The following is a 19,817-nucleotide window of genomic DNA, read 5'->3' on the forward strand; positions in this document are numbered from 1 at the left end:
TCTCGTAATAAATTATTAAAGATGCCGTAATAAAACAGGCAGTAGCCTGACTTTGAAATTTGATATATGTATTTTACAATAGCCTAAATGAAAACAATGGATCTACATATTTTTCATCACTGTTTATTTTATTTTTTTAAAGGCCTTATAAACTTTATTGTAATTATGTCACTGATTTGCCACGATTGGCTGGTCTCAATATTTTCTCAGCAGTAGCAGAAATTCAGAAAACAACATTAACAACATTGTTTTCAATAACATTTCCCACTGCAGCCTATATGCCAAGCGTAGCATTTGGAAATCGCCTATGCACTCGCCTACTCATGAATATAGATTTTTTTTAAACTAGGCAATGATCAGTTTGTAGGCTAGTATATGAGATTGTTGTTCTTCTCATGTATGTTGTTCAGGTCGGGCCGATGGGTTTGTCGCGATGCCGTGCCACGTCCCTGTTTGAAAGCACCAATAGGGACAGCACTCAGAAAGAGAAGCGGTATATTCATTACGGAAACCGTTTACAGGTTAAGAACCAAACGAAAGCACAGAGGAAATAAGAGTTTCTATTGGACAAATGCGTCCCAAATTTCGTCCCGTTTGCTTCCGTTTAAGAAGCGCTTTGCAACAGAATCGGCGTAATGAATAGGCCCAATGCAGGTAGCTACCTGGGTCACGTGGTCCGCGGCGCACACAGGTAGGTGCATCACAAAAAAGGGAACATTCAGCCATTACACTGCGATGAGGTGTGCCGGAGATTTTGCATAGATTATCAAGCAATCAAGAAGCCACTAAACATTTCTGGAGTTGCTGAGCACACCTTTGCGCATAGGTGTCTGGGTGTGGGTGGCTGGATTCTTTGGGTTCTATACTGTTCTGGGGTGTAGCTGTAGGTTATTTTCCATTACTTTGGGTGTAATTAGAGTCGTTTCTTTTTGTATTTATCCTGAAAATGACGGCTCAGGTAGACTACCTGGCGGTGTTGTTCACCACCACATCTGGCGCGAGCGGAGACCTCTTGGGTTCGGACGAGACGGAGCTCGAGCAGTTGGTGTGGCAGCTCGTGGACTTGAAGAACAAAAAGGTCATCTTTAAAATATTTTCCTTTCTTTATTAAGATAATATGATAATGACTATATTTTTTTCAGGAGGAGCTAGATGAGGTCATCTATAGAAATACAACGTATTCATCGAGCATAACCAGAATGCTCTCTGCGTCAATGTGCCCTATTTGGTTTAATAGACGACCACCTTTCTTTTGTTTATGAGGTCTAATGACAAAACTGATCATAAGTGTGCCATAATCGGCTACTCCATTATTCATATTAAAGTGTGTTTTTTAAGTGTACACATTGCTATTTTAAATGTACTGAAGTGTGTGTGTTTTCTCTCTGGTCCAGTTGGGAAAGGTGAATGAGGTGTTAATAAGGCCTGAGCACTCGGACCTTACAGAAGATTGTCTGGGGGAGAGAGAGGACAGCGAGGAGTCTGTCTCTACAGTCACAGGCTTGGAGCACGCGATAAACCAGGTACAGACGGTATCTGTTGTCTCCTGATTTTTTATGAAATACATTTTTGAACTCATCATATTCTGCTTTACCATCCATTCCTCCTTCACTTGAAATCAGGGGCACCGATGCATTGATTGGAGTTTTATAACAATTGATTGTTTATTTAGGCCTTGATCCTGGGATATCTAATTATAATTGGCTAATAATGAATCATCGTTTTCAACCCTTATAGATTTGATGGCATTTTACTTGACAGCCTGAGGGATACTTGTAAAAGTCCATTGAGTGATGAGAAGGTGTGGATCTTTAGAGCTTAGTAATGCAAATGACCACCCAATTTGCATAATGAGGCTTAGCAGCAATTAAAGTGCTTGTTCTCTGAAACCAAAAATATAAACCATACATAGACAAAAGACAATAGATAGACATACACACACAAACATTGATGACATCACCTCACAAATCGTTTCCAGCCACTTGAAAGTAACAACAAGCCATTTAAATGGGACTTTATCACAAGCAGTAATTTGTAAGCCTATATTTGGATGTTTTTGTAAATATTTTGTCTTCATGGTAATACTTTCCATTAAGGTAGACTCAGTTTAAATAGTCTATGAACAGCATTAATAGGTTGTTTATTAGTCAGTAGGAAACAGTTATAACTCATTGGATGAAATTGTGTACTGTGGTCAACGTTTTGGCGCTTGCTGAATAATGAGATTATAAATGGCTGCATTGTTATTCATCATCACCAGAATAATGATCACACTTTTAACCAATAAAATGTTAGTGGATTTTCAATATTACCAGTGAGTTGTTCTGTAATTGTTTATTACAGATGTATTATCTGATCTTGATTTAAAGAGTTTACATTGTAGCTGTTCTCTTCCTATGTTATGAATAGTTCCATCTGAGATTGACCAATGAGGTGAACAGCTTGGGCGCGGGCACGTCAGTGTGTGTGTGTACGGACGGGCAGCTCCACATTCGCCAGGTTCTCCACCCCGAAGCTGCGGGCAAGGTAAGGGTACAGGCTGGCAGGGCGGGGAGCACAATTACCTCCAGCAGAAGCGTATGGTGTTCACAGAACCATAAAGAAATGTGTTATTTCAGCTCTTTTGTCAAGATCCTGCTCTACATGATGTTGAAATGGGAGGTTGTCTTGACATTCTCTTGGCTTTGTTTGAACATTACCGCACGCGCACACACACACATACGTGCACACACACACACCGTTCTCCTATTACATGTTGAGTCCCCCCCCCCCCTCACATCTAGTATGATGTACAGACCCATGGGGAACCTAACTTTATTGACATGAGTAAATATGTAAATGAGGGTAGTAAACAGACAGCGTAGCTCCTGATACGACCCAACACCTAACAGCTGTCAATGGTAGGCTGCACATGTTATCTTCCTCCTCTCTACTGTTCAATCAATAATGATATGGTCAGAACGTTTTTAAAGGAACATACTACAGTTTATTTGGTCCGTGCAAGACTCAAACTCTGGTGATCCAAGCACATGCCACATTCAGTTCCCCTGGGTTAATGTATGGGCACACACTGGTTGAATCAACGTTGTTTCCACGTCATTTCAATAGAATTACGTTGAACCAACTTGGAATAGACGTTGAATTGACGTCTGTGCCCAGTTTGTAATGTCTGCAGTTGTCTTCCTCGGCAGAACCTGGCACTGCCAGAATGTTTCAACTCCTTTTTTGACCTGAGGAAAGAGTTCAGGAAGCACTTCCCCTCTGCAGACACCAAGAGCCTGGAGGTGCAGTACATGGCAGAATGTATCCTCACAACTGAGAAACACAGAAAAGACACTCCCAGCAAAGACACTCACAGCAATGACACTCACAGCAATGACACTCACAGCAACGACACTCACAGCAAAGACACTCACAGCAACGACACTCACAGCAATGACACTCACAGTAAAGACACTCACAGCAATGACACTCACAGCAATGACACTCACAGCAATGACACTCACAGCAATGACACTCACAGCAAAGACACTCACAGCAAAGACACTCACAGCAATGACACTCACAGCAATGACACTCACAGCAATGACACTCACAGCAGTGACACTCACAGCAAAGACACTCACAGCAAAGACACTTGGTTCATTTTACAGCTTTGCATGAACCCTGCTTCTGTAGTGTAGCTTCATGCCGTTAGTGCATGTGTGTGTGTGTGTGTGTGTGTGTGTGCTCGCACACGTGCGTGTGTGGTTGTGAGAGAGAGAGAGCACGAGAGTGTGTGTGATACTAACACACTCCCATGGGGGAGGTGTCTGCAGGCCTCAGGGTGTTGGCTGTGGGACTAGAGGTTTTGAAATGCAAATAGAGAAACAATTGACGTGTCTCACTGTAGCTCCAAGAGGAACATGCTGTGTGTTGAGCCAACAGGACTAGCCCTACACACCTACCAGGAAGCAGGACTAACACACACACATGCACACACACTTTACTTGCTCCTCTCCTGTAGTTTTCTCCTTGACCACGGTTTCCTCAGCTCTCAGTGTAACTGTGGAGCCAGTAGCCATATTGGAGCCGCCGACCGTACTGGATCCAACGGCTGTGTTGGATCCGACGGCCATGTTGTCACCGGTCACAGCAGCACTGCAGGTCCAGACCATGGCCAACATCGTTCTAGCCCTGCTATTGGAACCCTTATGTGAGTGACACACTAACTTACACAAACTCTGACTTTTCTCACAATGTTGTTGTTGCTTATCTTTGACTTCTGCTCTGGTCTTCTGTTTGTTGTAGGTCACACATTCTCAAACCCAGAGAGAGTCACTGAGAAGTTTGAAAGTGGCACTTGGTAATTAGACTCGTTAAAATAGATTAGCAGTAAGGTAGATGATAAGACACTATTCATTGGTGTTCTTACATAGTTGGATGGAGCAGGTGAGTGATTTGATGCTAACTGGTGTGTGTGTGTCCGTGTGTGCGCGTGTGTGTAGCAGTAAGATGGAGCGTGTGTGTGACAACACAGTGATCAGAGCGAGGGGGTTGCCGTGGCAGTCATCTGACCAGGACATCGCTCGCTTCTTCAGAGGACTCAACATTGCCAAGTATGTGTGTTCAGTGTCTAGTGGTGTGTTGTGTTTGACTCATTGCTGTTAGGATGGTGTGTAGTGTATTGAAATTGTTTTAATATGTGTTGTCCAGAGGTGGTGCTGCGTTGTGTCTGAACGCCCAGGGTCGGAGGAACGGAGAGGCTATGGTCCGCTTCATCAGTGAAGAGCACAGAGACATGGCCCTGCAGAGACACAAACACCACATGGGCAACAGATACATAGAGGTCATCTGTTAATAACCTATTATCAACCTATTACTAACCCTAACCCTAACCATCGATACATAGAGGTAATCTGTTAATAACCTATTATCAACCTATTCCTAACCCTCACCATCGATACATAGAGGTCATCTGTTAATAACCTATTATCAACCTATTACTAACCCTAACCCTAACCATCGATACATAGAGGTCATCTGTTAATAACCTATTATCAACCTATTCCTAACCCTCACCATCGATACATAGAGGTCATCTGTTAATAACCTATTATCAACCTATTACTAACCCTAACCCTAACCATCGATACATAGAGGTCATCTGTTAATAACCTATTATCAACCTATTACTAACCCTAACCATCGATACATAGAGGTCATCTGTTAATAACCTATTATCAACCTATTACTAACCCTACCCATCGATACATAGAGGTCATCTGTTAATAACCTATTACTAACCCTAACCAACGGTACATAGAGGTAACCTGTTAATAACCTATTACTAACCCTAACCAACTGTACATAGAGGTAACCTATTATCAACCTATTACTAACCCTAACCAACTGTACATAGAGGTAACCTGTTAATAACCTATGATCAACCTATTACTAACCCTAACCATCGATACATAGAGGTCATCTGTTAATAACCTATTACTAACCCTAACCAACGATACATAGAGGTAACCTGTTAATAATAACCTATTACTAACCCTAACCAACTGTACATAGAGGTAACCTGTTAATAACCTATTATCAACCTATTACTAACCCTAACCAACTGTACATAGAGGTAACCTGTTAATAACCTATTATCAACCTATCACTAACCCTAACCAACTGTACATAGAGGTAACCTGTTAATAACCTATTACTGACCATAACCCTAACCAACTGTACTTAAAGGTAACCTGTTAATAACCTATTATCAACCTATTACTAACCCTAACCAACTGTACATAGAGGTAACCTGTTAATAACCTATTACTGACCATAACCCTAACCAACTGTACTTAGAGGTAACCTGTTAATAACCTATTATCAACCTATTACTAACCCTAACACTAACCAACGGTACATAGATGTAACCTATTAATAACCTATTATCAACCTATTACTAACCCTCACCCTAACCAACGATACATAGAGGTAACCTGTTAATAACCTATTATCAACCTTTTACTAACCCTAACACTAACCAACGATACATAGAGGTAGCCTGTTAATAACCTATTTTCAACCTTTTACTAACCCCAACCATCGATACATAGAGGTAACCTGTTAATAACCTATTTTCAACTTTTTTACTAACCCTACCACTAACCAACGAAACATAGAGGTGACCTGTTAATAACCTATTATCAACCTTTTACTAACCCTACCACTAACCAACGATACATAGAGGTGACCTGTTAATAACCTATTATCAACCTTTTACTAACCCTACCACTAACCAACGATACATAGAGGTGACCTGTTAATAACCTATAATCAACCTTTTACTAACCCTACCACTAACCAACGATACATAGAGGTGACCTGTTAATAACCTGTTATCAACCTTTTACTAACTCTATCTATGGTGTGGCTCAGATACTAACAACACCAGTATATAAGTAAACATAACCTGTAAATAACAGCTGGAGCACAAAGAGCAGGAGTTAATGCCATGTCTTTTCTGCTGCAGGTGTACAAGGCAACAGGAGAGGACTTCCTTAAGATAGCAGGCGGTACCTCCAGTGAGGTGGCGTTGTTTCTGTCTCGCGAGGACCAGGTGATTGTCAGGATGAGAGGTCTTCCCTTCACCGCCACACCTGACCAGGTGCTGGCCTTCTTCTCCCAGGGGGAGGGGCCTAAAGAGGCGTGTCCTGTCAGTGGTGACAAGGATGGCATCCTATTTGTGCGTTTCCCTGATGGAAGGCCGACAGGCGACGCCTTTGTCCTATTCGCCAGTGAGGAGCATGCTCAGTGCGCTCTCAGGAAGCACAAAGACATCCTGGGAAAGAGATACATTGAGCTGTTCAAGAGCACCGCCGCCGAGGTGCAACAGGTATGAAGAGGGGGAGGGTTTGTCTGTCTGTTAAGGTGTAACAGGTATGAAGAGGGGGAGGGTTTGTCTGTCTGTTAAGGTGTAACAGGTATGAAGAGGGGGAGGGTTTGTCTGTCTGTTAAGGTGTAACAGGTATGAAGAGGGGGAGGGTTTGTCTGTCTGTTAAGGTACAACAGGTATGAAGAGGGGGAGGGTTTGTCTGTCTGTTAAGGTGTAACAGGTATGAAGAGGGGGAGGGTTTGTCTGTCTGTTAAGGTGCGACAGGTATGAAGAGGGGGAAGGTTTGTCTGTCTGTTAAGGTGCGACAGGTATGAAGAGGGGGAGGGTTTGTCTGTCTGTTAAGGTGTAACAGGTATGAAGAGGGGGAGGGTTTGTCTGTCTGTTAAGGTACAACAGGTATGAAGAGAGGGAGGGTTTGTCTGTCTGTTAAGGTGTAACAGGTATGAAGAGGGGGAAGGTTTGTCTGTCTGTTAAGGTACAACAGGTATGAAGAGGGGGAGGGTTTGTCTGTCTGTTAAGGTGTAACAGGTATGAAGAGGGGGAGGGTTTGTCTGTCTGTTAAGGTGTAACAGGTATGAAGAGGGGGAGGGTTTGTCTGTCTGTTAAGGTGCGACAGGTATGAAGAGGGGGAGGGTTTGTCTGTCTGTTAAGGTGTAACAGGTATGAAGAGGGGGAGGGTTTGTCTGTCTGTTAAGGTGCGACAGGTATGAAGAGGGGGAGGGTTTGTCTGTCTGTTAAGGTACAACAGGTATGTCTGTGTGTTGGAGGAGGGATGTGCGTCTGTCTGTTGAGGTGGAACGTGTGTGTCTGTGTTTTGGGGGAAGGGTGTGTTTGTCTGTCTGCTAAGGTGCAACAGGTAGAAAGAGAGAGGGAGGGAGTGTGCGTGCATGTGTGTGTGTGTGTGTGCTTTGGTATAGTCCTGGTGGGGGTTTCTGTAGGAAACCTAAGCAGAGGATTTAAAGGTTTAAGGGTGTGACACAAAGCTTCAATAGAACACGGGCATTTACTCTAATTAACAACTGGATGAGCGAGTGTGTGTCTGTGTGTGTGTGCGTGTTTGTGTCTGTGTGTGTGTGTGTGTCAGTTTGTGGCTGTGTGTGTGTGTGTCTGTGTGTGGCTGTGTGTGTGTGGCTGTGTGTGTGTGTGTGTGTGGCTGTGTGTCAGTGTGTGTGTGTGTGTGTGTGTGGCTGTGTGTGTGTGCGGTTAATGGGAGGTTTGTTGAGCAAACACTTAAATGATCTGGTCTGTGAAAGATTACCCTCCTAATACACACACACACACATACACACACACACACACAAACACAAACACATACACACACACGCACACACACACACATACACAAACACATACACACACACACACACACACACACACACATACACACACACATACACATACACACCTCACCTCTCATAGTCTTAATAACCCTATTCATTGATAAGCAGGTGTCTCAGCTCAGTGTAGTAACATTCCCATGCACTCAGACTCCTACACAGTACAGGTTTATATGTTCTAGTGGTTTTAGACTCCTACACAGTACAGGTTTATATGTTCTAGTGGTTTCAGACTCCTACACAGTACAGGTTTATATGTTCTAGTGGTTTTAGACTCCTACACAGTACAGGTTTATATGTTCTAGTGGTTTCAGACTCCTACACAGTACAGGTTTATATGTTCTAGTGGTTTCAGACTCCTACACAGTACAGGTTTATATGTTCTAGTGGTTTTAGACTCCTACACAGTACAGGTTTATATGTTCTAGTGGTTTCAGACTCCTACACAGTACAGGTTTATATGTTCTAGTGGTTTTAGACTCCTACACAGTACAGGTTTATATGTTCTAGTGGTTTCAGACTCCTACACAGTACAGGTTTATATGTTCTAGTGGTTTCAGACTCCTACACAGTACAGGTTTATATGTTCTAGTGGTTTTAGACTCCTACACAGTACAGGTTTATATGTTCTAGTGGTTTCAGACTCCTACACAGTACAGGTTTATATGTTCTAGTGGTTTTAGATGTCTGAAGGTGAGAGGTCAGAGTTCAGTGGTAGTGAGTGACCCTAAGGGGGCTGGGTTACAGTTCTTCTCCAGGACGGTAAACATTGTGATATCCTGTTGGCAACCAGCCAGATCCCTACTATCAACACACAAACACACACACATCTTTTCAATACAGACACACACACACACCTACACACACTTAATCGGAATACCCCTGCCAGATTAAAACCAGGAACTCCAGAGAGAATATGCTTGTTTATGTGTGTATGTTGTTGCTGAACCAGCACTTATAACCATCTAACCGTATAACTCTCTCTGTGTGTGTAGGTGTTGAACAGGTACACGTCAGCCCCTCTGATCCCCGTGGCTCCAGCCCCCCTGGTGTCAATGTTGCCCTCTGTGTCTCTGTTGCCCTCTCCTGGTGGTGTGAGGGACTGCCTCAGGCTGAGGGGGCTGCCCTACACCGCAACCATAGAGGACATACTGGCCTTCCTAGGAGAATACACACACGACATCAGACCACACGGAGTACACATGGTGGTCAACCAACAGGTACACACTATATAAGCCTGCTCACACACACACACACACACATACACACACACACACACACACACACACACACACACACACACACACACACACACACACACACACTATGCATACTGATATTAAAGTTACCCTGCTTTGTGTGTGTATCTCCATAGGGTCGTCCGTCAGGGGACTGTTTCATCCAGATGCGTTCAGCGGAGCGGGCTTTCTCTGCCTCCCAGCGGGTCCACAAGCAGGTGATGTCTGGTCCGGGCCAGGCTGGCAAGCGAGGGGTTAACAGCCGCTATGTGGAGGTGTTCCCCTGTAGCGCTGAAGAGATGGGTCTGGTGTTGATGGGAGGCTCCCTCTCACACACACACATTCACACACACACCCGGACCAGGAGTGGGACAGGGCTCAGCCCGCCGCCATGTAAGTCCAGACGTAAGTGCTGCTGGGAGCTGGGCGCTTCGGGACCGCAGGGTAGGTGGGCTGCCACAGACCAGGGGGCAGGAAAGGGTGAGGGGATAGAGGTCAGAGGTTAAATCTTGCCCCCTGTCTTCTTTTCTGTCTGGGTTCTCTCTGATCTAGAACTCTGGGAGGGCAGGAGCGTCTGACCTGACCAGAGGGGTAGGAACCTGGGGTGTGTTTGTAGGTGTGTGTGTTACCCCTTGTGGTTTGGGAATATTCTGTGTCATTTTGGTGAATTTGCATGCGGGGAGAAATCTGTAGTTCTCTGACTGTTCAATGAAAACATCTTCTTCACACACTCTGATTAAAAACAGTGTGTTCCAATGGTTTATGTGTGCTTGGCATGTGTGAGGCCTCTTGCCCAATTCCAAATGGATCCCAATGTACTGGAAGTATTGGATAGGTGTGTAAGCAATATTACAAAAGTGACTTGAAGGTAGGGACTCAGGATTGATTTAGGATTGGGCTTGAGTCTTCCAGTCGGAGTGTGTCCAATCAGTGGGGCTGTGGGAGAGGTGGGTGGAGCTGAGCACTGGTGTGTAGTGATGGAGATGTCTAGTCATTGAGCTCTGGTGTGTAGTGATGGTGGTGTCTAGTCATTGAGCTCTGGTGTGCAGTGATGGTGATGTCTAGTCATTGAGCTCTGGTGTGTAGTGATGGTGATGTCTAGTCATTGAGCTCTGGTGTGTAGTGATGGTGGTGTCTAGTCATTGAGCTCTGGTGTGTAGTGATGGTGGTGTCTAGTCATTGAGCTCTGGTGTGTAGTGATGGTGGTGTCTAGTCATTGAGCTCTGGTGTGTAGTGATGGTGGTGTCTAGTCGTGTAGTGATGGAGATGTCTAGTCATTGAGCTCTGGTGTGTAGTGATGGTGGTGTCTAGTCATTGAGCTCTGGTGTGTAGTGATGGTGGTGTGTCATTGAGCTCTAGTCATTGAGCTCTGGTGTGTAGTGATGGTGATGTCTAGTCATTGAGCTCTGGTGTGTAGTGATGGTGGTGTCTAGTCATTGAGCTCTGGTGTGTAGTGATGGTGGTGTCTAGTCATTGAGCTCTGGTGTGTAGTGATGGTGGTGTCTAGTCATTGAGCTCTGGTGTGTAGTGATGGTGGTGTCTAGTCGTGTAGTGATGGAGATGTCTAGTCATTGAGCTCTGGTGTGTAGTGATGGTGGTGTCTAGTCATTGAGCTCTGGTGTGTAGTGATGGTGGTGTCTAGTCATTGAGCTCTGGTGTGTAGTGATGGTGATGTCTAGTCATTGAGCTCTGGTGTGTAGTGATGGAGATGTCTAGTCATTGAGCTCTGGTGTGTAGTGATGGTGATGTCTAGTCATTGAGCTCTGGTGTGTAGTGATGGAGATGTCTAGTCATTGAGCTCTGGTGTGTAGTGATGGTGGTGTCTAGTCATTGAGCTCTGGTGTGTAGTGATGGGGATGTCTAGTCATTGAGCTCTGGTGTGTAGTGATGGTGGTGTCTAGTCATTGAGCTCTGGTGTGTAGTGATGGTGGTGTCTAGTCATTGAGCTCTGGTGTGTAGTGATGGTGGTGTCTAGTCGTGTAGTGATGGAGATGTCTAGTCATTGAGCTCTGGTGTGTAGTGATGGTGGTGTCTAGTCATTGAGCTCTGGTGTGTAGTGATGGCGGTGTCTAGTCATTGAGCTCTGGTGTGTAGTGATGGCGATGTCTAGTCATTGAGCTCTGGTGTGTAGTGATGGTGGTGTCTAGTCATTGAGCTCTGGTGTGTAGTGATGGCGATGTCTAGTCATTGAGCTCTGGTTTGTAGTGATGGAGATGTCTAGTCATTGAGCTCTGGTGTGTAGTGATGGCGATGTCTAGTCATTGAGCTCTGGTGTGTAGTGATGGTGGTGTCTAGTCATTGAGCTCTGGTGTGTAGTGATGGTGATGTCTAGTCATTGAGCTCTGGTGTGTAGTGATGGTGGTGTCTAGTCATTGAGCTCTGGTGTGTAGTGATGGTGGTGTCTAGTCATTGAGCTCTGGTGTGTAGTGATGGTGGTGTCTAGTCATTGAGCTCTGGTGTGTAGTGATGGTGATGTCTAGTCATTGAGCTCTGGTGTGTAGTGATGGCGATGTCTAGTCATTGAGCTCTGGTGTGTAGTGATGGCGATGTCTAGTCATTGAGCTCTGGTGTGTAGTGATGGTGATGTCTAGTCATTGAGCTCTGGTGTGTAGTGATGGTGGTGTCTAGTCATTGAGCTCTGGTGTGTAGTGATGGTGGTGTCTAGTCATTGAGCTCTGGTGTGTAGTGATGGTGATGTCTAGCCATTGAGCTCTGGTGTGTAGTGATGGTGGTGTCTAGTCATTGAGCTCTGGTGTGTAGTGATGGCGATGTCTAGTCATTGAGCTCTGGTGTGTAGTGATGGTGGTGTCTAGTCATTGAGCTCTGGTGTGTAGTGATGGTGGTGTCTAGTCATTGAACTCTGGTGTGTAGTGATGGTGGTGTCTAGTCATTGAGCTCTGGTGTGTAGTGATGGAGATGTCTAGTCATTGAGCTCTGGTGTGTAGTGATGGTGGTGTCTAGTCATTGAGCTCTGGTGTGTAGTGATGGTGGTGTCTAGTCATTGAGCTCTGGTGTGTAGTGATGGTGATGTCTAGTCATTGAGCTCTGGTGTGTAGTGATGGTGGTGTCTAGTCATTGAGCTCTGGTGTGTAGTTATGGTGGTGTCTAGTCATTGAGCTCTGGTGTGTAGTGATCGTGATGTCTAGTCATTGAGCTCTGGTGTGTAGTGATGGTGGTGTCTAGTCATTGAGCTCTGGTGTGTAGTGATGGTGGTGTCTAGTCGTGTAGTGATGGAGATGTCTAGTCATTGAGCTCTGGTGTGTAGTGATGGTGGTGTCTAGTCATTGAGCTCTGGTGTGTAGTGATGGTGATGTCTAGTCATTGAGCTCTGGTGTGTAGTGATGGTGATGTCTAGTCATTGAGCTCTGGTGTGTAGTGATGGTGGTGTCTAGTCATTGAGCTCTGGTGTGTAGTGATGGAGATGTCTAGTCATTGAGCTCTGGTGTGTAGTGATGGAGATGTCTAGTCATTGAGCTCTGGTGTGTAGTGATGGTGGTGTCTAGTCATTGAGCTCTGGTGTGTAGTGATGGTGGTGTCTAGTCATTGAGCTCTGGTGTGTAGTGATGGTGGTGTCTAGTCATTGAGCTCTGGTGTGTAGTGATGGTGGTGTCTAGTCATTGAGCTCTGGTGTGTAGTGATGGTGGTGTCTAGTCATTGAGCTCTGGTGTGTAGTGATGGTGGTGTCTAGTCATTGAGCTCTGGTGTGTAGTGATGGTGGTGTCTAGTCATTGAGCTCTGGTGTGTAGTGATGGTGGTGTCTAGTCATTGAGCTCTGGTGTGTAGTGATGGTGGTGTCTAGTCATTGAGCTCTGGTGTGTAGTGATGGTGGTGTCTAGTCATTGAGCTCTGGTGTGTAGTGATGGTGGTGTCTAGTCATTGAGCTCTGGTGTGTAGTGATGGTGGTGTCTAGTCATTGAGCTCTGGTGTGTAGTCCCGTGTAGCTCAGTTGGTAGAGCATGGCACTTGCAATTCCAGGGTTGTGGGTTTTGATTCCGACCTGGGACCAGTATGGAAATGTGTGCACTCAACTCTCTGGATGAGAGCATCTGCTAAATGACTCAAATGTAAAACAGTCATGGTGATATAATAGTGAGGTCATTAGTGGGGTCAGGAGTCAAGCCCAAACACACGTCTGTAGAAACTAAAGGTGTTCATTGAGGAGGGTCGTTGTTGCAGAAGCCTCTCCTAGAAATAAACTACGACCGGACCATGTCACATAGCCATTGTAGACGACTGGGAAGCACACTGTAGTCTGCTTACAGAAGCCATCTTTAGAGGGGACCAGGGGATCTGTAGTTCTCTGTGTGCCGTGTTGGGCATGTGTCCTTTCCGTGTCCTTGCCTTGGCGTGTTGTCTAACTACCCCCCATCCCCAATCCCCCTCCTCAGGTCTGTCTCCTCCCTCCTACTCCTTCCCACCCATCCCTTCCATCATGCCGGCTGAGGCTGCCGGCCTCTTCCCTCCCATTGGGCAGGTGCTGCTGAGTCCCCGCCCCCTAGGACCTGGACACGCCTACTACCCAGCTAACACTCAGCTCTACATGAACTACACTGCATACTATCCCAGGTAAGGACTATTACGGGTTGTGGGGAAGGACATACACAAGGGTAGTTAATGATGTCAGTGCCCCAGATAAGAACTGTTAGCCCCATTAACCATCCAGTCATATACTGTAAGTGGCTTGGGGGCTGGGAGGGAGGGGACATACACAAGGGTAGTTAATGACTGAACAGTAGTGTGGTATCAGAAGGAAGAGCAAACAGCACTAAGACCACAATGACCTTTCTCTGTGATAACATGAAACTACAAGTGAAAACACATGAAGTGTTACAAAAAACAAATTTTCACATGATTTTCCACATGTGAAATCGTGTGGTTTTTCCTTAACGGATATTTACTGTATGACTCTAAGCACACACACCTCATGGCATTTCAGGATGTATAATGCTGTGTTTGTTATGGCCTCTCCAACTCACTCCTTATATCTCCCCCTCTCTCTCTCCTCCCTTCTCCCTCTCTTCTCACTCTCTCTCCTCTCTTCTCACTCTCTTCTCCCTCTCTCCTCTCTTCACCCTCTCTCTCTCCTCTCTTCACCCTCTCTCTCTCCTCCCTTCTCCCTCTCTTCTCACTCTCTCTCCTCTCTTCTCACTCTCTTCTCCCTCTCTCTCTCCTCTCTCCACCCTCTCTCTCTCCTCTCTTCACCCTCTCTCTCTCCTCCCTTCTCCCTCTCTTCTCACTCTCTCTCCTCTCTTCTCACTCTCTCTCCTCTCTTCTCACTCTCTTCTCCCTCTCTCTATCCTCTCTTCACCCTCTCTCTCTACTCTCTTCTCACTCTCTTCTTACTCTCTCTTCTCACTCTTCTCCCTCTCTCTCCTCTCTTCTCCCTCTCTCTCTCCTCTATTCGCACTCTTCTACCTCTCTCTCCTCTCTTCTTAACCCTCTCTCTCTCCTCACCCTCTCTCTCCTCTCTTCTCCCCCTCTCTCTCCTCTCTTCTCACTCTCTCTCTCCTCTCACCCTCTCTCTCCTCTCGTCTCCCCCTCCCTCTCTCCAGTCCCCCAGGTTCTCCCAACACTATAGGGTACTACCCCTCTCCCACCCCCCTGCCCTCCCCTGGGGGAGTGGTCCGTATGCATGGCCTCGCCTATAAAGAACTGCTCAACACCATTCAGGGATACCAGGTAAACGGTGTGTGTGGTGTGTGGTGTGTGTGTGTGTGTGTGTGTGTGTGTGTGTGTGTGTGTGTGTGTGTGTGTGTGTGTGTGTGTGCATGCGTGTGTGTGCACTTGGATGTGTTTAACTATATTTGTGGGGAAGTTAAGTCCCCACATGAATAGTAAACAAACATGTTGTTAGTCACCACAAGGTGAAACGCTTTTTCTAGGAGGTTTATGGTTAAGGTTGGAATTAGTGTTAGGGTTAGAATTAGGTTTAGGGGCTAGGGTTAGTTTTAGGGTTAGGGGTTAGGTTTTGGCGTTAAGGTTAGGGTTAAGGTTAGGATAGGATAGGTTTAGGGGTTAGGAAAAATAGGATTTTGAATGAGACTGAATTGTGTGTCCCCACACGGTTAGATATACAAGACTGTGTGTACGTTCATGTGTGTTAGAGAAAGTGTGTGTGTGTGCAATGTGACCGGTATAGTATGTGTTGCCGTGTCCTCTCATGTCTCACGGTCGATCCAAAGCAAGTATTCAAATCTGCTAATGGAGGAGTGTACTATACTGTCAGGTAGCCACTGTGTTTGCCTGGAGGCTATCAAACAAGTTAGTCAGGTCTACCCTCCCTGTTCTGTTCCCTCCCTGTTCTGGTCCCTCCCTCACAAACACCCACAGGCATTCTGTTGGGTGGATCTCCACTGCCTGCATGGACTTGATTTACAAGAGGCTGCTCCTCACTGATACACTAGGAAATAGCCAGTGAGTTCAGCCTGTGCTAATGAACACTAGTTTGGAAGTTGTTGGGATACTATATACTGTAGATAAATCAGCAGTAATCATCTTGTAAAGGCTGACTCTTCTGAACACACAGCCCAGCCCAGTCTGTCTCTGTCTCAGTCCCCTGTGTCTCTGTCCCCCTCAACACTATAGTACGCTACTGAGGATGGCCTTGTGCACGCTCATGCTAACATGCACGATCACGATCCCTCCCGGACCCTGCTCACGCAGCCCAAAGAGTGGGTGTGTATTTAAGGGGTGTGTCCTAGGCAGGCGGAAGGTAAGGATTGGCTGACAGGGTCATGGGGCGTTTCTCCTTTCCTTCGTCTCCGGGACGACGTGGTTGTGGGTGTGGTTTGAGATTCCGGGTTACTCGGGGGTCACGGGGTAGAGTCTAGGGGATTGCAATGCCCCAAACCACACTGTAAAAAAGATGATGGTTCCACCAGAGAATCAGGGATGATCGGGACACAGAGTAGATGTTCCTCCCTCAACCACTGATCCAGGATCAGATGTCTTCTACCCTCTGATGGTTCACATTTGGATTGTGTGTGTGTGTGGGGGGGGGGGGGGGGGGGTAATCTGATCCTAGATCTGTGGTTACGATGGGGTGTGTTGGATAATCTGATCCGAGATCTGTGGCAACCAGCAGCAATAGGATTGTGATTTTGTTAAACAACATATTTGTTGAGACAACTCACAATCCTATTCCAGCTGATTTCCTTCTTGACATCTATATTTTCACAGTGCAGATCAGATTACCCCACAAATCCAAGGATCAGATTATCCCACACATCAAATCCTAACCTCAGATCTAGGATCAGATTACCGCACAAACCCAATCCTAACCTCTAGGATCAGAATACACCACACATCAAATCCTAACCTCAGATCTAGGATCAGATTACCGCACAAACCCAATCCTAACCTCTAGGATCAGAATACACCACACACCCAATCCTAACCTCAGATCTACGATCAGATTACCCCACAAACCCAATCCTAACCTCTAGGATCAGAATACACCACACATCAAATCCTAACCTCAGATCTAGGATCAGATTACCGCACAAACCCAATTCTAACATTCTAGGATCAGAATACACCACACACCCAATCCTAACCTCAGATCTACGATCAGATTACCCCACAAACCCAATCCTAACCTCTAGGATCAGAATACACCACACATCAAATCCTAACCTCAGATCTAGGATCAGATTACCGCACAAACCCAATCCTAACCTCTAGGATCAGAATACACCACACACCCAATCCTAACCTCAGATCTACGATCAGATTACCCCACAAACCCAATCCTAACCTCTAGGATCAGAATACACCACACATCAAATCCTAACCTCAGATCTTGGATCAGATTACCGCACAAACCCAATCCTAACCTCTAGGATCAGAATACACCACACACCCAATCCTAACCTCAGATCTACGATCAGATTACCCCACAAACCCAATCCTAACCTCTAGGATCAGAATACACCACACACCCAATCCTAACCTCAGATCTAGGATCAGATTTTTATTTAATTTAACTAGGTAAGTCAGTTAAGAACAAATTCTTATTTACAATGATGGCCAAGGAACAGTGGGTTAACCGCCTTGTTCAGGGGCAGAATGACAGATTTTTCCCTTGTCAGCTCGGGGATTCGACCTAGCAACCATTTTGGTTACTGGCCCAACGCTCTAACCACATTCTCTGGTGGAACCTAGAACCGTACCTGTTCTATATGGTCAATTTCTACCTGGTGCTGTCTGACTCAGCCCTTCCAAGGTGTGTTCCCGTTTCCTCCCTGGGGCGCTGTAGTGTGCTAGATAGTGTTATCACTGCTGTACTAGTGTCAGGTGGGGAGGTGGTGGACTAGGTGATGGAATCCTCTGGTGCTGGGACAAGGAAACCTTCAAACCACATAGACTCCTTTCCTTGTACTGACGTTTTCTCTCTTTTCACTTCCTCTCTCTATCTTCCTCATCCTCTCTCCCTGCCTCTCTCCCTCTCTCTGTAGAGTCCTATGGAGGCATTGCCTGTACTGAGCAGTATGATTGGTCAGTCCAGCAGCGGTGATGCTCTGATGCCCTTCCCCCCTCTCCTGACCAAGCAGGGAGGGCACTACCTGGACCTAAACATGCTGTAGAAGGCTCAAAGATCCACACACTGACACTCACTACCCACACACTATACCAGGGGTGTCAAACTCATTTTACCCCAAGGGCCACATTGGGGTTTCACCCAGATCTGGAGGGCCACAGTGAAAAGTGGTTATATTTCCTTTTTTTATATATATATATATATATATATATATATGACATGGCTCTCGATACTAAACTGTGCCGAAAGTTTGACCTGCCTGCACCACAATATCACACAACACACACTCCTGCACCACAATATCACACAACACACACGTGCGCATGCACCCCCCCCCCCCCAAAGGACATGTGGGGGAATGTCCTGGCCTCCAGCTCTGATGTGTGTTCCCCGTCTGAGTTTTGTGGTATATACAGTGTATATGCATGAGAGCAGAAATGTATTTTATATCAGAGCTTTGCCTCAGCCAAACAGCAGCTCTGTCTTATATTGCACATAGTATTTTAAAAAAGCTTTCTAGAGAGACGTTCTTAGATGTCACAACCACTTCAGGAGACGTCTGTTAGAAGTAGAGCTGCGTTTAGTACTAATTATTCATCTGAACCTTTCTTCATGACTTGCATGCATTTGTGTATGTGTGTAAGTGCTTGTGAATGTGTGTGTGTGTGTATAAGTGTGTGGATGTGTGCGTAAGTGCGTGTGTGAGAGAGAGAGAGGAATGTGCATAGTGCACTACTCTCTCTAGATACTATTTGTATATATTTTATTTTATACTGTCTGTCTAAAAACGTTATATTACATGTATTTCTTTATACTTTCTATAATTTTACAATCCAATACTAGAACGTTGTATTAGGAAGCCTCCTGCATGAAGAAGTTAGTAGTGCTAGCTACACTCAGATGTTTACATGTTATGGAAAATATAAAGCACTGCTAACCAATCAGATTACTATACAGATTATACTGTATATCAACAGCATAGTGTCTGACATAAAAGTTACATGTAGTTAGTCAAATGCTGAATCACTCCCACACCCCTCCCATCTAACCTGTTTATGTTTGCCTAGTTCCACTCCACCCTTGAGTTTTGTATGTGATGCCAAGCTGAGCCCAGAGCCAGATTACTGTTCCTGTTGCCGGTGGTGTAAAGTACTTAAGTAAAAATACTTTAAAGTACAACTTAAGTAGTTTTTTGGGGGTATCTGTACTTTACTTTACTATTTATATTTTTGACAACATTTACTTTTACTCCACTACGTTCCTAAATAAAAGTATGTACTTTTTACTCCATACATTTTCCCTGACACCCAAAAGTACTCGTTACATTTGGAATGCTCAGGCAGGACAGTAATATGGTCCAATTCACACACCTATCAATATAAGGCGTTGTAATCCCTACTGCCTACTGCCTCTGATCTGGCACGAAAATAAAATACTGCGTTTGTTAATGAATCTACTTTTTTACGACAGTTGAGTACTTTTTCCACCACTGTACTTAAGGACATTTAAAACCAGATACTTTTAGACTTTTACTAAAGTCATTTTCTATTAAGGTATCTTTACTTTTACTCAAGTATGACAATTTAGTACTTTTTCCACCACTTCCTATTGCCTTACCCAGCTCGGTCCCAACTCACTGTGATGGAGATTTACCACTGTGCTCTCTGATTCCTTACTGTAATGTCACTGTGCCTCCATCTCAACAGTCTACTTCACTGACATAAAAGGACATATTGTTCTCAACTATCATGAGTTTTCAGATCAGTGCAGACTAAGGAGGGGAGGCAAGGAGAGGACCGCGCTTCAGACTATTGAAACTCAACCAG

The 19,817-nt window shown here is 45.2% G+C and overlaps 1 protein-coding gene across 4 annotated transcripts; it reads left to right on the forward strand.

Annotated features, from left to right (window-relative positions):
• Positions 1-736: 736 nt before the first annotated feature.
• On the forward strand, positions 737-19,385 carry LOC139420462 (epithelial splicing regulatory protein 1-like). Of its 4 annotated transcripts, none has more exons than XM_071170653.1 (15): positions 737-1,078; positions 1,395-1,523; positions 2,410-2,526; positions 3,192-3,303; positions 4,034-4,195; positions 4,291-4,345; positions 4,488-4,598; positions 4,696-4,828; positions 6,515-6,877; positions 9,210-9,434; positions 9,590-9,857; positions 13,841-14,018; positions 15,005-15,131; positions 16,038-16,164; positions 17,909-19,385. In XM_071170653.1, the coding sequence occupies exons 1-14, from the start codon at positions 947-949 to the stop codon at positions 16,137-16,139; spliced, it is 2,214 nt and encodes a 737-aa protein (XP_071026754.1). In that variant the 5' UTR covers positions 737-946; the 3' UTR covers positions 16,140-16,164; positions 17,909-19,385. The 4 variants fall into 4 exon arrangements, with proteins under 4 accessions (XP_071026754.1, XP_071026761.1, XP_071026737.1 ...); XM_071170660.1 differs by having other exon boundaries at positions 9,590-9,845; XM_071170636.1 differs by lacking the exon at positions 16,038-16,164.
• Positions 19,386-19,817: the final 432 nt, after the last annotated feature.

Source organism: Oncorhynchus clarkii, chromosome 2, assembly GCF_045791955.1.
Source record: "Oncorhynchus clarkii lewisi isolate Uvic-CL-2024 chromosome 2, UVic_Ocla_1.0, whole genome shotgun sequence".
Lineage (NCBI taxonomy): Eukaryota > Metazoa > Chordata > Actinopteri > Salmoniformes > Salmonidae > Oncorhynchus > Oncorhynchus clarkii.

Bases quoted from the DNA above. Each gene is read 5' to 3' on its own strand.
- LOC139420462 (XM_071170636.1), top strand. From the start codon at position 947: ATGACGGCTCAGGTAGACTACCTGGCGGTGTTGTTCACCACCACATCT. The intron at 9,435-9,589 runs GTACACACTATA...GTATCTCCATAG, and splicing joins ACATGGTGGTCAACCAACAG to GGTCGTCCGTCAGGGGACTG. The intron at 15,132-17,908 runs GTAAACGGTGTG...CTCTCTCTGTAG, and splicing joins ACACCATTCAGGGATACCAG to AGTCCTATGGAGGCATTGCC.